This window comes from Sebastes fasciatus, chromosome 4 (genome assembly GCF_043250625.1).
Source record: "Sebastes fasciatus isolate fSebFas1 chromosome 4, fSebFas1.pri, whole genome shotgun sequence".
NCBI lineage: Eukaryota > Metazoa > Chordata > Actinopteri > Perciformes > Sebastidae > Sebastes > Sebastes fasciatus.
The window spans coordinates 25,246,679-25,262,393 of NC_133798.1; the positions used below are offsets into that span (position 1 = coordinate 25,246,679).

The 15,715-nt window shown below is 41.0% G+C and overlaps 1 protein-coding gene across 1 annotated transcript in view; it reads left to right on the forward strand.

Moving 5' to 3' along the window:
- The first annotated feature begins 475 nt into the window (after nucleotides 1-475).
- Nucleotides 476-15,715, forward strand: part of otogl (otogelin-like) — a 33,823-nt gene continuing 18,583 nt past the window's right edge. Inside the window, exons 1-25 of the mRNA XM_074633180.1 lie at nucleotides 476-855; nucleotides 2,133-2,175; nucleotides 2,505-2,583; nucleotides 2,789-2,867; nucleotides 2,979-3,071; nucleotides 4,356-4,510; nucleotides 5,976-6,097; nucleotides 6,327-6,532; nucleotides 7,057-7,181; nucleotides 7,966-8,072; nucleotides 8,290-8,396; nucleotides 8,513-8,638; nucleotides 8,730-8,838; nucleotides 9,623-9,669; nucleotides 9,746-9,891; nucleotides 9,997-10,123; nucleotides 10,644-10,821; nucleotides 10,934-11,058; nucleotides 12,180-12,389; nucleotides 12,660-12,828; nucleotides 12,976-13,050; nucleotides 13,289-13,332; nucleotides 13,556-13,721; nucleotides 14,928-15,035; nucleotides 15,262-15,400. Of these exons, the coding sequence (XP_074489281.1) occupies nucleotides 783-855; nucleotides 2,133-2,175; nucleotides 2,505-2,583; nucleotides 2,789-2,867; nucleotides 2,979-3,071; nucleotides 4,356-4,510; nucleotides 5,976-6,097; nucleotides 6,327-6,532; nucleotides 7,057-7,181; nucleotides 7,966-8,072; nucleotides 8,290-8,396; nucleotides 8,513-8,638; nucleotides 8,730-8,838; nucleotides 9,623-9,669; nucleotides 9,746-9,891; nucleotides 9,997-10,123; nucleotides 10,644-10,821; nucleotides 10,934-11,058; nucleotides 12,180-12,389; nucleotides 12,660-12,828; nucleotides 12,976-13,050; nucleotides 13,289-13,332; nucleotides 13,556-13,721; nucleotides 14,928-15,035; nucleotides 15,262-15,400 (2,958 nt within the window). The 5' untranslated portion in view covers nucleotides 476-782. The remainder of the gene's footprint in view (nucleotides 856-2,132; nucleotides 2,176-2,504; nucleotides 2,584-2,788; nucleotides 2,868-2,978; nucleotides 3,072-4,355; nucleotides 4,511-5,975; nucleotides 6,098-6,326; nucleotides 6,533-7,056; nucleotides 7,182-7,965; nucleotides 8,073-8,289; nucleotides 8,397-8,512; nucleotides 8,639-8,729; nucleotides 8,839-9,622; nucleotides 9,670-9,745; nucleotides 9,892-9,996; nucleotides 10,124-10,643; nucleotides 10,822-10,933; nucleotides 11,059-12,179; nucleotides 12,390-12,659; nucleotides 12,829-12,975; nucleotides 13,051-13,288; nucleotides 13,333-13,555; nucleotides 13,722-14,927; nucleotides 15,036-15,261; nucleotides 15,401-15,715) is intronic.

Here is a 15,715-nt window from a genome sequence, read left to right on the forward strand (position 1 = left end):
ATCTCACTTTTTACAATATGGGACCTTTAATTAATGTTAGCTAGCGTTAATCACAGTATGGTAAGTTAGCATTAACGTAGCGTAGCAAAGAGACGAAACTCTTGGACTGACGCTTATTATATTTATTATATGTTATTGATCAACACAGATCATTTCAGTAGAATAAGACAATAGAAGAGGAATAATTACTTTACTTATTAGGCTTATCATATAATTACTTTACTTATTAGGCAGAACTAATTAATATATGTTGTAGCTGTTCTGTGAAGTTCATAGTTTCATTACAGTAATGAGGTGATCTTACTTTTTTTGCTGGGTTAACGTTATTTCTGGTTGGTTTCCAGGTATCACAAGTTCAATCAAGCCAATAAAAGGAACCCCCTGCCCTCTTGTTTTCCTCCAGTTTATGTCTACGTCAGAGGTGTCACACCCAGGTCATGTGGTCAGCAGGATATTTACCTTTAGAGGTGAAAACCTCCGTGATGGAGCGACAGACCTGCACAGACCCGCACAGACCACAACTAACCGAGGCTGCCTGTGTGCTGCTGGCTGAGGATGTTGCAGTGACAGAGAGCAGTGCAGGCTTTACCTGCCCACACAACAGGTGTAGGCTACTCGTCATCATCTGCTCAGAGGGGGGGTGTCGCCACCAGGTAGGTTTCTACAGGTAAACGACCAAAGCATCGTCCCCGGTGCTACCAGACATCTTAAACTCCTTTCCTCCCGGGACCACTGAGATGCACCGTTAACGTTTCGGCGGGACTTCCCTTTCGGACTCTGAGATGAACTTAAAGTGGACAGTGAAACGATTTCTTCTTATGTCGTTTTCAATCTCCCACTTGCTGTTTCTTGAGGGTGAGTCTGACAGTTTTACTCTAATACAAAATTTTATAATAGTCTTGCAGTAAAGTTTTCTACACATATATGCATGTGAACATATAGGGATATTAATAGGTCTACCATAGGTTGTAAATATTATTTATATTATTAAGTCACAATACTCTTGTATGCCAAGTTCTTTTAGAATATGATTGAACTACTCTTTTTTTCTGTTTATCTATATGTTATATATGATATGAATGTGAACAAAATATAGGGATATTAATAGGTCTACCATAGGTTGTAAATATTCCTTATATTATTAAGTCACTTGTATGCCAAGTTCTTTTAGAATATGATTGAAGTACCCTTTTTTCTGTTTATCTATATGATCTGACAGAAATCAGTTGCTTTTATAATTATTATAAAGCATTTATTGTATAAAACTGTTCTCCCTGATAGATAGATAGATAGATAGATAGATAGATAGATAGATAGATAGATAGATAGATAGTAACTTTATTGATCCCGAGGGAAATTCAAGTTTCCAGTATCACAGTTCCATAGGGCAAAACATGTTAGTAAAAAGGCAGTAAAAAAGTTAGTAGTACAAAGTACAAAAGAATATACCCGATATAAAAATACAAGGAGATGAAGAAAACTTGTCAAAAATGCAAATTAAAAATTAAAAATAAAAGAGGAAAACACTATTTTCTAAAACACAAAAAAAGATGGACCATAGGCGCACAAACTTTGGAATTTGATTAATATTAATAGCAATAATTATGAAAATAGGAGGCATTTTAAACAGTTAGTGTAACTTAAAGGTCCCATATCATGCTCATTTTCAGGTTCACACTTGTATTTTGTGTTTTACTAGATAGATAGATAGATAGATAGATAGATAGATAGATAGATAGATAGATAGATAGATAGTAACTTTATTGATCCAGAGGGAAATTCAAGTTTCCAGCATCACAGTTCCATAGTGCAAAACATGTTAGTAAAAAGGCAGTAAAAAAAGTTAGTAGTGCAAAGTACAAAAAAAATATACCAGATATATAATACAAGGAGATGAAGAAAACTGTTAAAACTGAATATAGTGCAGGGTAACAGCTGTGATACACGACTATTAAAAAAATGAATATAGTGCAGAAGTCATGATGATGATGTCATGTGTCCTAACATGACATCAACTTCTAAATCATTACAAATGATACAGATGTGAATTAGTAAAATGTTTCTCATTAGACACCTCTGGATCTACATTTAGCTACAACGATGGTTTTATAATTGTATAACTTTGTGTTTAGGAGCCCAGAGCCGACTTTCAGTGGCAGAAGGAAGACTACAGAGGTAATTCAAAGGAGTGGAAATGAAATTGATTATTTTTTTGTGGCAAAAATATAGGTAATATTAAGTAAAAATAAAATCATCAATATGATATTTCACAGGTCATTCTCACAATCATCTGGCCTGACAGTGATGAATGCATTTGCACTTTCTGTTTCGGTCACTAGGGTGTGTGGCGGAGACAGCATATGAGTGTGTTTGCATGTGCACTTTGTGCGTGTGAGGGTTCAGTAAAGAGTAGCTTGGAGTCCGAATTCAAGCGGTGTAAAGTGCACTTAAGTCTCCCCTCTGACTGTTTCTTCCCACTAATGTGCATGTTTGTGTGTGTGCAGGAGGGCTAATGCACTTCGGAGGAAACGGGATCTCCTCGGGGAGGAGGTTGGTACACTACACCTAAGAGAACCAGAGGAGGTCAGGGCACCCACATGCGCACAACACCCTAACGGGCACAAAGCTGTCTTTGTAACGAATGAGACCCACACGTACACTTTCTCCCACTCAACTTGACGCAACTTTTAACTTGCAGCAGCAGGTCACTAACGGTACAGCACCGTGTCACTGATGCTGTTAAGAATCATTTAAGGAACTAAGTGTTTATTGTTCAATGTTTTCCAAGACATACAGACCGCTGCTGTCGGAGGGTACTCTGTCACGCAGCATTTTACACAACTACACAGCCAGAGATGCCTCTTCAGGTAAATACGCTCCTTCTGAAGCGACCCTAAATGCACTCACAGAATCTTAAAATCATCATCACCCAGATAGACCGGGGTAAGTGAACTTGAGTTTGATCGTGTCTTTCCCAGAATATTGTGGCTGCCTCAATGGTGGCTGGTGTCAGGAGGACGGTGTGTGTGACTGTGCTCAGTTCCAGGCACTGGGAGACCGCTGCCAGATCAGTGAGTAATACACAGAAACACACACACACACCTACATTGTCTGTTTTCGGTGTCAGATCAGATTTGTCAGTTGACCATCCACACGGTAACCTTATTTTTGATTGCCAAGCACCATTCCTGGTATGCAACAGACTAGCTGGTTAGCAGGCTTACAACTTTTTAATAATAGCATAGAGTGTACAGTTACACACTCAGTTATACAGGAATGTGTATGAGATTGTTCGTGCATGTGCATCAGACTCACCAATCATTCAACAAATGTTAATTACATGCACACGCTACAGTATTAATTATCAGATTTAACCAGATCTCTCTCTCTCTTTCTCTCTTTGTTGATACAAATCCACCAGCCTCTAATCAATCCACACACACACACACACACACACACACACACACACGCACACACACACACACACACACACACATCCTACAGCAGCAAATATAAAATCACTTGCCCTAAGGTAATAGGGTAAGGGCTGAGTGATGGAGTTTCTGGTTTCTATATTCTGAACAGACTCCTCATACAGTATATCAGGAGATCTGAGGTCTCAATTATTGTAAAGACATTTTTTCATTTCACAAAACTAATTTAGCGTTGACACACATGTTGGAAACAATATAGTTCCTGAGGGAGCTGTAACTGAACTGAGGCTTGAAATGAAATCCTGAAACAGACAATTTACTAGAAGATAAATAATATGCATATTTAGCACAGTCAAGTAAAACATAGGAGCATTTAAAGTGGGCCATGAAAGCCTCATCCAAAACAAATGATCAAGCTTCCCAGCTTGAAGATCAGAGCTGATGCCACAGAACACATGTTCTAAAAATATTAAATAAGATTGGGAAATTGTGAGGATTGAAACATGGGTATCTTTTTGTAATTAAGATCTGTAAAGAATCATTTACAAGATGTACAATTTGGGATTTCCATCAGCATGACGAGCCACTCACTAATCAGATTAAAGGGATGTGACTCACTGTCACCAGCCCCCGCCCGCTGAGACTTTAGGGATGGTCTTAGGCAGCATCTTGGCATCACCAGCTCCGGGGATTTCCTGCAACAAAGAGCTTGTTTAAGAAAATTCAGGTATTCATTTTCCACTGATAAGGTTAATGAAATGAAAGATATAAAGATGATAAAAGAGATAGGATGTCTGACCTATGCTCTCGGTTTAACAAAGTGTCAATTTGTGCTGAAATTCACTTGCGTCACCACATGAAACTGATCCACTTCATCATTAGGAAAAGGTTGTCTGAGTGAATCACCCATTTTCCTCTCAGTACCTAACCAGGGCCAGGATAGAGACGGGATCTGCAGGTCGTGGGGTCAGCACCACTACGAAACATTTGATGGAATCTACTTCTACTTCCCTGGGACCTGCTCTTATATTCTGGCCCAGGACTGCCACTCAGCTGCACCACAGTACACGGTGTGGGTAAGAGCATACAGATTGAAATTACCCACTGAGATATTTAACCTGTATGTATACAGGGTGGTCTGGCTTTTTTACAATAACACCATGTTTACAGTCAAACTAAAATAACACTCAAGTCACATTAAGAAGCTATTATACAGTGGTATTTAACTGCTTAAACCAACCAAAAATCCTTTAACAAACAGGAGTTAATTAAGGGTTATATAACAGTGGGTGGCATACCAGTTAGCAGTTATTGTCAACCCTGTATGAGCTTTAAATTGTCTGTGTTTGGCATACAGTATGTTCCTCTTAACCTATTACATTATTTTGCAATTTAAATTTGGGAACAGAAGACTTTTTAACAATAAATCTTTCCTACTGACAAGTATTGTTTAGTCAAAGCCTGATATAGATATAGCTTTGTCCACTGTGCAGTAGACATTCAAAAACACATCAGTAAGCCACACTGTTGCACTGGGTGACATGTTTCTTCACTACCATATAAAAGGGGTGCTGCAGTTTATTTTGAGTCCCCAACAAATATACTTATTTCCTCCAGTTTGAGTAATATTCGCTGATAGCTACTATGCCTTAACAGATGAAATAACTGATTGTTGGTTTAGGTCTTTTTCCTGCCATTTGTTAACAATAACAAAAATATAGGATTTCACCAGCTTTATCATTTAAAGGAATACTTCACCCACAACATAACCATTTTATAGCAATTACTCACCCCGTGTTACCTTGAATTCTTGAAGAAAACTTCTTTTCTCGTATGCCTCCACGGCGAACGAAGAATCAAAAAACTGTGAAAAGTCTTGATGAATTGAAGTAAATGGTGACCGCGTTTAACAACAGCAAAACTACAGTATATCAAAATATCTGTGTACAGACTCAATCATCTTTGCTAAAACCAAACTATTTAAATCTCTTCAGCATAAACAGTCTCACTCTTGCACAGGTGCGCTACTTGTCCATGTGAGTCCAGACAAGTCCGAAGTGTTTTAAATTGTACGGTTTTAGCAAAGATGTTGGATAAATGAGACGTGGGTTATATTGCGCGGGTTGTTGATATAGTTTTGCTGTTGTTAAATGCGGCCCCCATTTACTTCAATTCATCAAGACTTTTCTCCATTTTTAATTTCAACATTCAAACTTTTGTGACATTGTTTTTAATTGCTGATTAAGTTACTTCAAAATTAATGTCCTAAAGTGTTTCTAACTCTGTCTATCCCTTGCATCCTCTGTCATATATAGTTTGATAATCGTAGCCTTAAGTAAATTGAGCTGTTGCAGTAATTCACAGTGCATACCACAACAGCCATTTGTGGCAGTTGGTGGCAGCATCATTAACAGACAGGTGACTTGTTTTTACAATAATGGCTCAGGTTACAGGCCGCGGCCAATCCTTGGTAAAATTCCCATGCTTGTCCCTCTGTGACACTTTCTTTTATTCTCTTTCATCTTTTTCTTGTCTTCTCAGGTCCACAACAGCAGAGTGTGTCGCGGAAGTGTTTATTCATGCCCAAGAGCTCTCAGTCTGTTCTTCCCAAATGAGGACGAGATCCACATCTCTGGATATCAGGTCCACCAGGGAGGCCGCAGGTGTGTGTGTGTCTGTGTGTGTGTGTGCGTGTGTGTTCTTTCTGCTGTAGAAAGAAAAAGACACAGATAGATTTTGAGAGTCTTCAATAAAAACATCTTGCTACAAAACTGTTAGAACAGAAAGGGTTAGTTTCTCAGCACCCGATCCACACTGACCATTATGAGCATTATTTTCAAAAAGCTAATTTTCTCTGTCACTCTCTCGACTTGTCTGTTTCTGAAATGTCAGGTTAAGTCTGCCTCAGACTGTAGGCGGTGTGTTTATTGAGCGACTGGCTGATTACCTGCTGGTGAAGAGTGTGTTTGGCTTCTCTTTGGCCTGGGATGGAGGCTCGGGCGTCTACCTGAAGATGAGCGAGGATCACCAGGGCGCCCCCTGTGGCCTATGTGGGAACTTCAACCACATTGCTGGCGATGACCTCACCACTTCCCGTGGTAAGACCGGCCTGACCGGCCCTCCATCCTCTTATCCCTTCTCTCAGCACCCACTCAGCTCAATTATTATTATTATACACTCAACACTGATTCGAGGCCAATTATGGTGGCCTGGAGAGAGCAGAGTGGAAGGATAGGGGAGAACTGATAGTTTGGGTTTGAATGGCTGGAAGGAGCAAGAATCCTTCCTCTGATGTCCAGTAATATGAACTGCGGTGTGCGGAGTGAGGATGAGCTCAGAGAAAGAGAGTAAACAAGTGGAAAGGCTCTGACTATAAAGCTAAAATGGACATGGCACATTTAAAAACACAGTTTTGATCCGATTTGCTCTTCCTCCTCTAATTTTTATTTTATTTTATCATTCTATTTCATGTTTAACGTAAATGTGTTTGATGACAATATAGAAACAGAAATGATTGTGGACATGTTTGAATAGTTTATCAACTGTACAGCATCTTTACCCCATGTATGTGCTTAACTAATAATGAATCTGTTTGTTGTGGCTTATGTGCTGTGTGTTTTAGGCATTCGGACAGATGAGCCTGCAGTGTTTGCTAACAGCTGGGCGGTGGACCTGCCCCATGAGAGAGCCTGTCCATCAGTAGACCTCGACTTCAATGGGGCCTGCCATTCTGAGTCAGACATGGATGTAAGAACCACAGAAACATTCTTTCTACTCATTATTAGTATTGGCATACACTCATTTCACCCCTCGCTAAGCCCCGCCCCGCCCCTATTGGTTACTGTTGCTAGGCCTGTCAAGCTTTTGCACCCAGGATGTCAATTTGGCATTTTCAACGATATCAGTGTGAGATATTCCAAAGGAAATAATGGCAAATATCTGGAATAATCGTTCTGAAATATCAGAGAGAGGTAGACAGAAAGGATTACAATATTACATAATATGAAATAATACAGTATTGTGAAGGAAGAGCCCATTAAAATCAAGGGAAAAGCTCAACGGTCCCAGTACAAGCGTCCGACACCCCATCCATACACTGGATCCCACAAATAATAATTAATTAACCGTCTTTGTTTGCTAACGTGTTAGGCTAGCTAACGTTATTAACGTCTTACCTTGGAGTTTTTTGTTGATTTTCGATGGATTCAGCGTTTTTGGCTTTGGGAAAGCAAAAAAATCCAGCACTCCCCTTTAAACTTTGAGGATATCTGCGAAGGGTCAATTGTATGTCACCACAGTACACCATATAAATATGTTTACTGCTTGACAAAAAATACAACTAGCAAAGTTAGCTTCTTTATGATTAAATCTTAAGAGTGAAAGACTGGCATCTCTGTTGCAGTTTTAAGAGAATGGTCCTTGTGTGTTAAATGACTGCAGCAGTGTTTGTTTTGCTTTGCTGTACCTCTCTGTATATTACATTATGTGCTTTGTATTCATACCATACTGTATTTGTTGTGAATGTGTGCAGGATGCCATAGAGAAATGCAGTGCAATTCTCTTCTTCCCATTTCTGTCCTGTCATGAAAACATTGACCCGAATCCCTTTGTGGCCAGCTGTGTGTCTGACCTGTGTGTGTAAGTCAAAACACTTTTATGATTTATGATATGATTTTATGATTATTGATACATTCGACTTTTTCTTCACCTCTCTGTGTTGTTATCGATGTAAACCCAGTTACAGAATAAACCTTTTCATTGCTAGCTACAGTCGAAGCTTCAATTGTAGAGACTCTTAAAATGAAATGAATGCAGTACCCCAAAAACATTTCTTTTTTTTCCTTCTTTTTTTCAGATCTGATGACGAGGAAACGTTTTGTCGAGCCTTGGTTGAATACACCCGAGCCTGCTCACATGTTGGATATCCAGTAAGAGAGTGGAGAGACAGCTTCCCTTCTTGTAGTAAGTTACCACTCCAGCTCCGCTATATTTATATTAGGTCAACATTTATTCCATGCTCATGTTCTGTGATCTGCATCTGTGTGAAACTCAGTTTGTGTGTGTGTGTTTGTATGTAGATGATGGCTGTGAGGAGAGTTTTGTCTACAGAGACTGCATCAGTTGCTGTCCACCCACCTGTACATTTGAGAAAGAGTGTCTGGGAACCAACTTGCATTGTCTGGATGGCTGCTACTGCCCTGATGGTATTTAATTATCTTCCTAATTTCTGTTAAATTATGTTTAGTTCATTGACCTCTAAACTCACTTTAAACTTCGTAATCCTCTTTCCCACAGGTCTCATCCTACAAAATGGAACATGTATCGCTGTTTCTCAGTGTCCATGTGTTTACCATGGCAGTTCGTATGTACAAGGACATGTGCTTCAACAAGGATGCAGTGTTTGGTAAGTGTGGACATGTAATCACGAGTGAGCAGCATACATCTGACCGGCATTGTGTCATCCCATTTTGGGGGAAAGAAACGCGCTGTCACATATGGAGAGAAACAGGAAAATGCAGAAAAGCTGTAGTGGGTTAACCAAGGCTTTGAGATTTGAGGCACATAAGATATATGAATATTCACTCAAGTATGGTAAATGGCTAAATGATGCTGGTGACAGTTACTACTGATGGATAGCTTGAGTGGGAGGCTTCTGCAGTACAGTCATTCAGTAGAGCAGCATCACACAGTCATCTCTAACTAAATCTCAGCTTATTAATCAAACACTTTGCTATTAAAATGTTGGTTATCTACAGACAACATTTAGCTTAACGTGATTAAAATAAATATGTATAGATGTCCGGATAAGTAATATCCAGCCACTGTGTTGGGTCCTTCATCCACTTGAACTTGCATTTTTTCGGAAAAGCTGAATTGGCATGACGATCAACCATAATTTATTAAGCTATCATGAACGCTCAGGTTCAGGCAAGGTCGCAAAATAATTATTAGACGTGTATAAAAAAAAATGTTTGTTTAACAACAAATAAACTCATACAAACTTGTCAAAATTACAAACCAAACACACATCAAATTGCATTGACATCTATAGGATCTTCGGTTTTCTATCCCCCAAAAAGGGGCACAGCCCTGATGTTTTGCAAAGTACCCATATCTGCCGGTCTGATGTACAGTATATACTGTAGCTTTGCCAATGTGCTGTTAACCTATTGTATGTTTTTTGTTAGCGTGTGCATGGGAGGAGTGTGGAACTGCACTGAGAACAACTGCACAGGTGAGTTTATCAGAACAGTTACTGAAGGGGAAACTGTGAATTCAGATTAATTACCGTACCTCTTCTCCCTTCTCAGCGGAGTGTTTGGTGGTAGGTGACGTGTTTGTCACGACATTGGACGGTAGGATGTTTCTCCAGCCGGGGGCCTGTCAGTACGTCCTGGCAAAGAGCCGCAGTAGCAGCAGATTCACCGTCACACTGCAGTACACTACCTGTGCAGAGGTAGGGTCATTACTTGCATTCACATGCACACACGCTCAACCAACCACGCAGTTTCCTCTCCACATATATATAACCATCCCTTCTGTATGGTCTGTGTGTCTACAGCATCAGGGGTGTATTCAGTCGGTGACAGTGGTGTTGGATGAAGATGTGAGTCATCAGATCACTTTGACCAGAGAGGGGGACGTGATAATTGGTGTCAACCCGGCGCCTGTCCTGCCCTATGTTGATGGTAGGAATCACAAAAGCTCTTTGATACACCACGGGTTTATGTTACATATCAAATTCAATCAGATCACACTGAAATAATTCCTCTTTGTACTGTTATAAAAATAAGTATTTGCACCCGGGTGAGAATAGTCACATGGCAGCTATTTGGGTATTTACACCCGTTAATAGTAGTGGTGATATAAAGAGTGACAAAGTACATGCAAGGAGTAGGTTGCGCTGGATGAATGGGTCAAACTCAGGACTAGAGAGTTAGTTGACTTATTATTTTCGGTTTTTACATTTTTTTAAGTTACTATTTTTAGTTTTCAGTTGTAGCTTGGTTAGGTTTAGGCAACAAAACTACTTGGTTAGGTTTAGGAAATATATACATACAGTACATGTACACATACAGTATCTAACGTGTGCCTGGGTCTGGTGCAAACAGCATTGTTTGCTATGAACACCTGGGTGCTTGTCTCTGCCATGCTATATACAATTTCATCTTTGATCATGGGTTTTGGTGTTTGTTTCTGGGTACATAGATGCAGTGGAAGTGCGGAAGCTGACCTCTGTGTTTACACAGCTGAAGGCAGGGATTGGTCTGAATCTGCATTATGATGGTCGAGGGGGGCGGGTCTATCTGCAGCTGGACAGCCAATGGCGGGGACACACGCTGGGCCTTTGTGGAACCTTCAATGGAAATCTACGAGATGACTTCCTGTGAGCAAGTACTTCCCACTCATAGATCAATGTTGAAAATGTCACTTTAACTCACTGTGTGTGTGTGTGTGTGTGTGTGTGTGTGTGTGTGTATGTGTGTGTGTGTGTGTAGGTCCCCAGCAGGTATGATAGAGGGCACTCCTCAGCTTCATGCCAATGCTTGGAAGGTTTCATCTGCTTGTGTCGCTCCAGTCAACCTGCCCATCATAGACCCCTGTGAGATGAACCAGCACAATGGTAATAATGGCTTCATCTGTTTTTATTATTTTGGGTGTACTTGTTAATTTTACCTTGATTTAATATTAGGCAAGGCAAGTTTATTTATACAGCACATTTCTGCAACAAGGCAATTCAAAGCGCTTTACATAAAGCATGAAAAGCACCGAGACAAAGTGCAAAATAAATACATTATAAAAAGATATTTAAATACAATTAAAACCAGTCATTAAAAAGCCAGGAGAATATAAAATAAAAACAAGATAAAATACAAGAATAAAAATTACAGTGCAGTGTAAGAAATAAATAATATTTTTTTATTTTATTTACAAAAGTCTTCAGAGGTGAGAGTTGCAGCGAACCTGCAGTTTTCTGGGAGTTTGTTCCAGAAATATGGAGCATAAAAACTGAACGCTGCTTGTCCATGTTTAGTTTTGACTCTGGGGACAGAAAGCAGACCGGTCCCAGACGACCTGAGAGGTCTGGATGGTTTCATAATGTAGCAGACGATCAGAAATGTACTGTATTTTAGCCGTAAACCATTCAGGGCTTTATAAACCAGCAGTAGTATTTTGAAATCAATTCTTTGACAGACAGGAAGCCAGTGTAAAGATCTCAGACCTAGAGCGATGCAGCTGTCTAACCGATTTTTTAGCGAGACCTGTAAAGACACCGTTACGTTAGACGAATCTACTGAAGATAAATACATGGATTAGGAAAATGGAAAGGGTGAAGGGTGGCCTGAAATCAAGCAAGCTAGAGAATGCATCATGAGCAGGGTTGGAAATTAGCAACAGCCACCAGCCATATGCTGGTAAAATATGCAAGTGGCTGCTAGATTTGCTTCCCTCACCAGCCAAAAAAACAATGGTAATCTATTGAGTAGTCGGTAGATTTGTAGTCCACCAGCCACAGTGGCAGGTAGACAAAAATGTTAATTTCCAACATTGATCACAAGGAGGATAAACTTCATGGGCTTAAATGCCAGCAGCTCTACAGACTGCACTTTACCTCCTGACATCCTAAATATGATTGTGACACTGTAATTTGTGCAGGTTTTAGTTGCAGTGTATCTTAGTTTGTCCAGACTAAAATTTCAAATATGTTAAATGGGGTTGTGTGTGTCTGTGTATATTTTCTAGTATTCTATGCGACCCAGTGTGAGGTGCTTGTGGGGAGTGTATTCGCCCCGTGTCATGGCTACATCAGTCCAAACATCTACCAGCAGCAGTGCCGCTACCAGGCCTGCCGTTGTGGGAGCAGCTGTTTGTGCACAGCACTGGCTCACTACGCTTACCTCTGCTCTAAACACGGAGTCAACGTTAACTTCAGGTCACACGTCTCTGAATGTGGTGAGTATTTGTTTTCTTGGTTGCTTTTTTTCTATACTGTGTTGTGTTTAAGATGGAAATGGTCACAGATTTAAACTGTGCTATACTATATGTGTGGATATTGTTGTTTGTGTTTGTTTCAGAATCAGAAAAACTTTATTGTCCATCACATGGCTATTGTCATTTTTCTTCGATGTGTCTCTCACAGTACACATAGAGTAAAAACATTGAATTGCCTTAGGCGTACAGTATATAAAATGTGTATTACTGTGTGTGTGTGTATTTACACAGGAGTGGTGTGTCTTGGAGGCATGCTGTACCACTCTTGTGTGTCGTCTTGCGGGCGGTCCTGCCGTGCTCTGTCTAGCACGGAGACGTGTAACCCTGATGACTGTGCCGAGGGGTGTGGCTGTGCAGACGGCAGTTACCATGACGATGTGCGCCAGCGCTGTGTGCAACTGTAAGGGTCGGCCTCCTCATATATCATCCTAACAATGGTCATCAATTTCTATTTGGCAGAAACCCACATACACAGGCACCAACACCAACACAGAAAGTGTCGTCATTAGTTAATGTAATTAGAATAAAGTCATGAGTTTCTCCTCAGGTCACAGTGTCACTGTTACTCCATGGGTGGTGTGTCACAGCCAGGGGAGGTGACCTTCAGCGCCTCTGGACCCTGGTGAGTCACAACTGGCCTTGACCTTCACTGCAAAGTGAAAGCGCACTTTGGCTGCTCTCCTCACTGCACACAGTGTAACATCCTCACACACACTGTCTGATACATTGAGAAAGCAATAAAAGCTTAAGTGATTGTCAAATGAGACGTGGAGCACTTAAACGAACCTTGTGTTTGATAACATTACTCTCTTTCCCGAACACTCACCTCTTCTTCTCTCCCTTCCTGTCTCCTCCATCAGCCTGTGCAGAAATGGGAAGATGGAGTGTGTGCCAGAGGAAAAAGGTAACCTCTCCGCGCTCCCTCCCCTCCCTTCAGTTCCTGCTCTCGTTCTTTCCAACAACAAAGTGCCGTTTCAGGCTGTGTCCCTCTTGCTGAAATCAAGAGCCTTATGTCTGTGGTTGTAGCTTGTTTCCCATGACTGGCCGATGTGTTTGATGTTTAAGGCGATGGGGGCATTGATTTTCTTGAGTGTGTGTCTGTGTGTTTTCGTGCATGCGCATTGCAGAGCCAGATAGTGTCGAGGTCGGGGAGTGTCCAGAGGGGAAAGTGTACCACAGCTGCACCGAGCAGAGAGGAGGCGTTGCTTGTGCACCGACCTGCCGTAACCTGATGTTGAACCTCACCTGCCCTCCCAGCACACCATGCATCCCTGGCTGTGTCTGCCCTCCTGGGTAAAATATACGCATCTACTGCCTTCCAATATTGTTGTGTTTTTGTGTTTTTCCAAAGACCATAAAAGTCGTTTTTCCAGTCCACTTGGCAACACGTACTATATGTTTTTGAGTGATTTCCTACCTTCCAGGGTCACATTCTTCTGTTCATTTCAGTATAAACATCTACTTGCAGATTGTGTATAAAATGCTTCAGATCAGTGCTTTATTAGAACATTTCTTTGCCCGTACTCCCTGATTGCTGATAAGTATGTTTTCTTTAGTGTATAATCACCTGATAATAAGAATTGTTGTGTTTTCATTACGTTGGAATGAGCCGTTTATATCTACATAGGGAGTGGGTCCCCTCTTCACGGAGTCCGCCATGTTGCACCACCATGTTTCAACAGTAGCCCTGAACGGACAAACTTTTTCCTGCTTTGGCCGGAGTCGATAACGTTACTCGCTCCCGTCGCTGCCGCTCTCTCTCTCTTGCTTCACCACTCACTTCCCACATACATACACACACACTTTACACACTGGCTTTGCTCCAAATGGCTCTAGAGAGGGCCATTTGCGTCAGCCACCGTAGCTCTCCAACACACTTGGCACACAGGAGAGGCTTCAGTTGGTTGTAATCTCCTCACCTCACCGCTGTATACCGCCAGATCCTACACACTGGACCTTTTAAGGAAGCAAAACGTTAATTGTAATGGATTAGCAAAATCAAGTCCCTGCAAGTGGATTTTCATACTGTCATGAAAGCAACTGAAACCAGTGGCTGCCTGGAAGCTAGTCAGTTGTCATCTGTAATCAATGGGTAGAACCACGGGTTTAGTCTTTTACAGGTGTATTTATTACAGAGCATGTACAGTCGTGTATGCTTTTGTCAGTTCCAAATTAAAAGCCTTCATCAAGGGCACCATGAGAATATGCAGTGGAAGCCAGGTTATCTTATTTACTTTCCACACCTTTAATTCCCAACTGTATCCAATATCTACACTTCAGGTTACATACAGGTTTTAGAAAGGCATAGATATACACTGTGTTTAGAGTGTGCAATAAATAAATGGACATTGGATCCCTGCAGTGTGCAAGCTATTCATCTGTTTTTTACATACAGGTTTTACTCACAGAACTGGGAAGTTAACTTACTGCAATATTGGTTTTATATCAGGTGTTTGCATGATTTGTACCTACTACTTGAGTTGTGTTTTATCTATGAAGGCTGGTGCTGCACCATAGCAAGTGTTACTATCCAGAGAACTGCCCCTGTGCCTGGCTGGGCCTTGAATACCTGCCTGGAGAAACTGTGGAAACATCATGTTACAAATGGTATACACCTTTTACTCTACTACCATAGATAGAGAAACACCACACTGAGCAGTGATACAATTATATTATTTATTAATTAATGTTATACTGCATTTAGTACGTGCAATTTTCCATGTAGGATTCCTTTCTAACAAATTGTATCTCAGAACATAAAATTGTATAATTCATAGGACAATGAGTTTCTCTTTCTCTCTCCCCATGTGCATCCACCTGTCCGTCTCCTCAGCGTGTGTCACCGTGGCTATTTTAACTGCACCTACTCACCATGTCCAGCTGTGTGTACTGTGTACAGCGACAGACACTACCACACCTTCGATGGCCTGGAGTACGACTACTACTCTGACTGTCAGGCCTACCTGCTTAAAGTGAGTAGATTCTGTGTATGTGCAAATAAAAGTGTAATTTACGGAATTGACTCGACACATTTATGGATTCAGTTTGAGCACTGGAATGCTAATCAGGTGGTGTCAGAGTGCTCAACTGTGTCAGAGAAGTGTGTGTGAGAGATAGATTGTGTTTAAGTGCAAAGAAGGAGCATCCTCCACGTTTCCCGGCCAAGACCGATTTGTATCTGGGAAAGAAGATCCAAGCTTGTTTCCTTGGAAGAGAGAGTGGCTTTTAATTAGAGCAGATTAGGGTGTGTATGTGTGTGTGTTGGTGGGTTTGCACCATGGTAATGC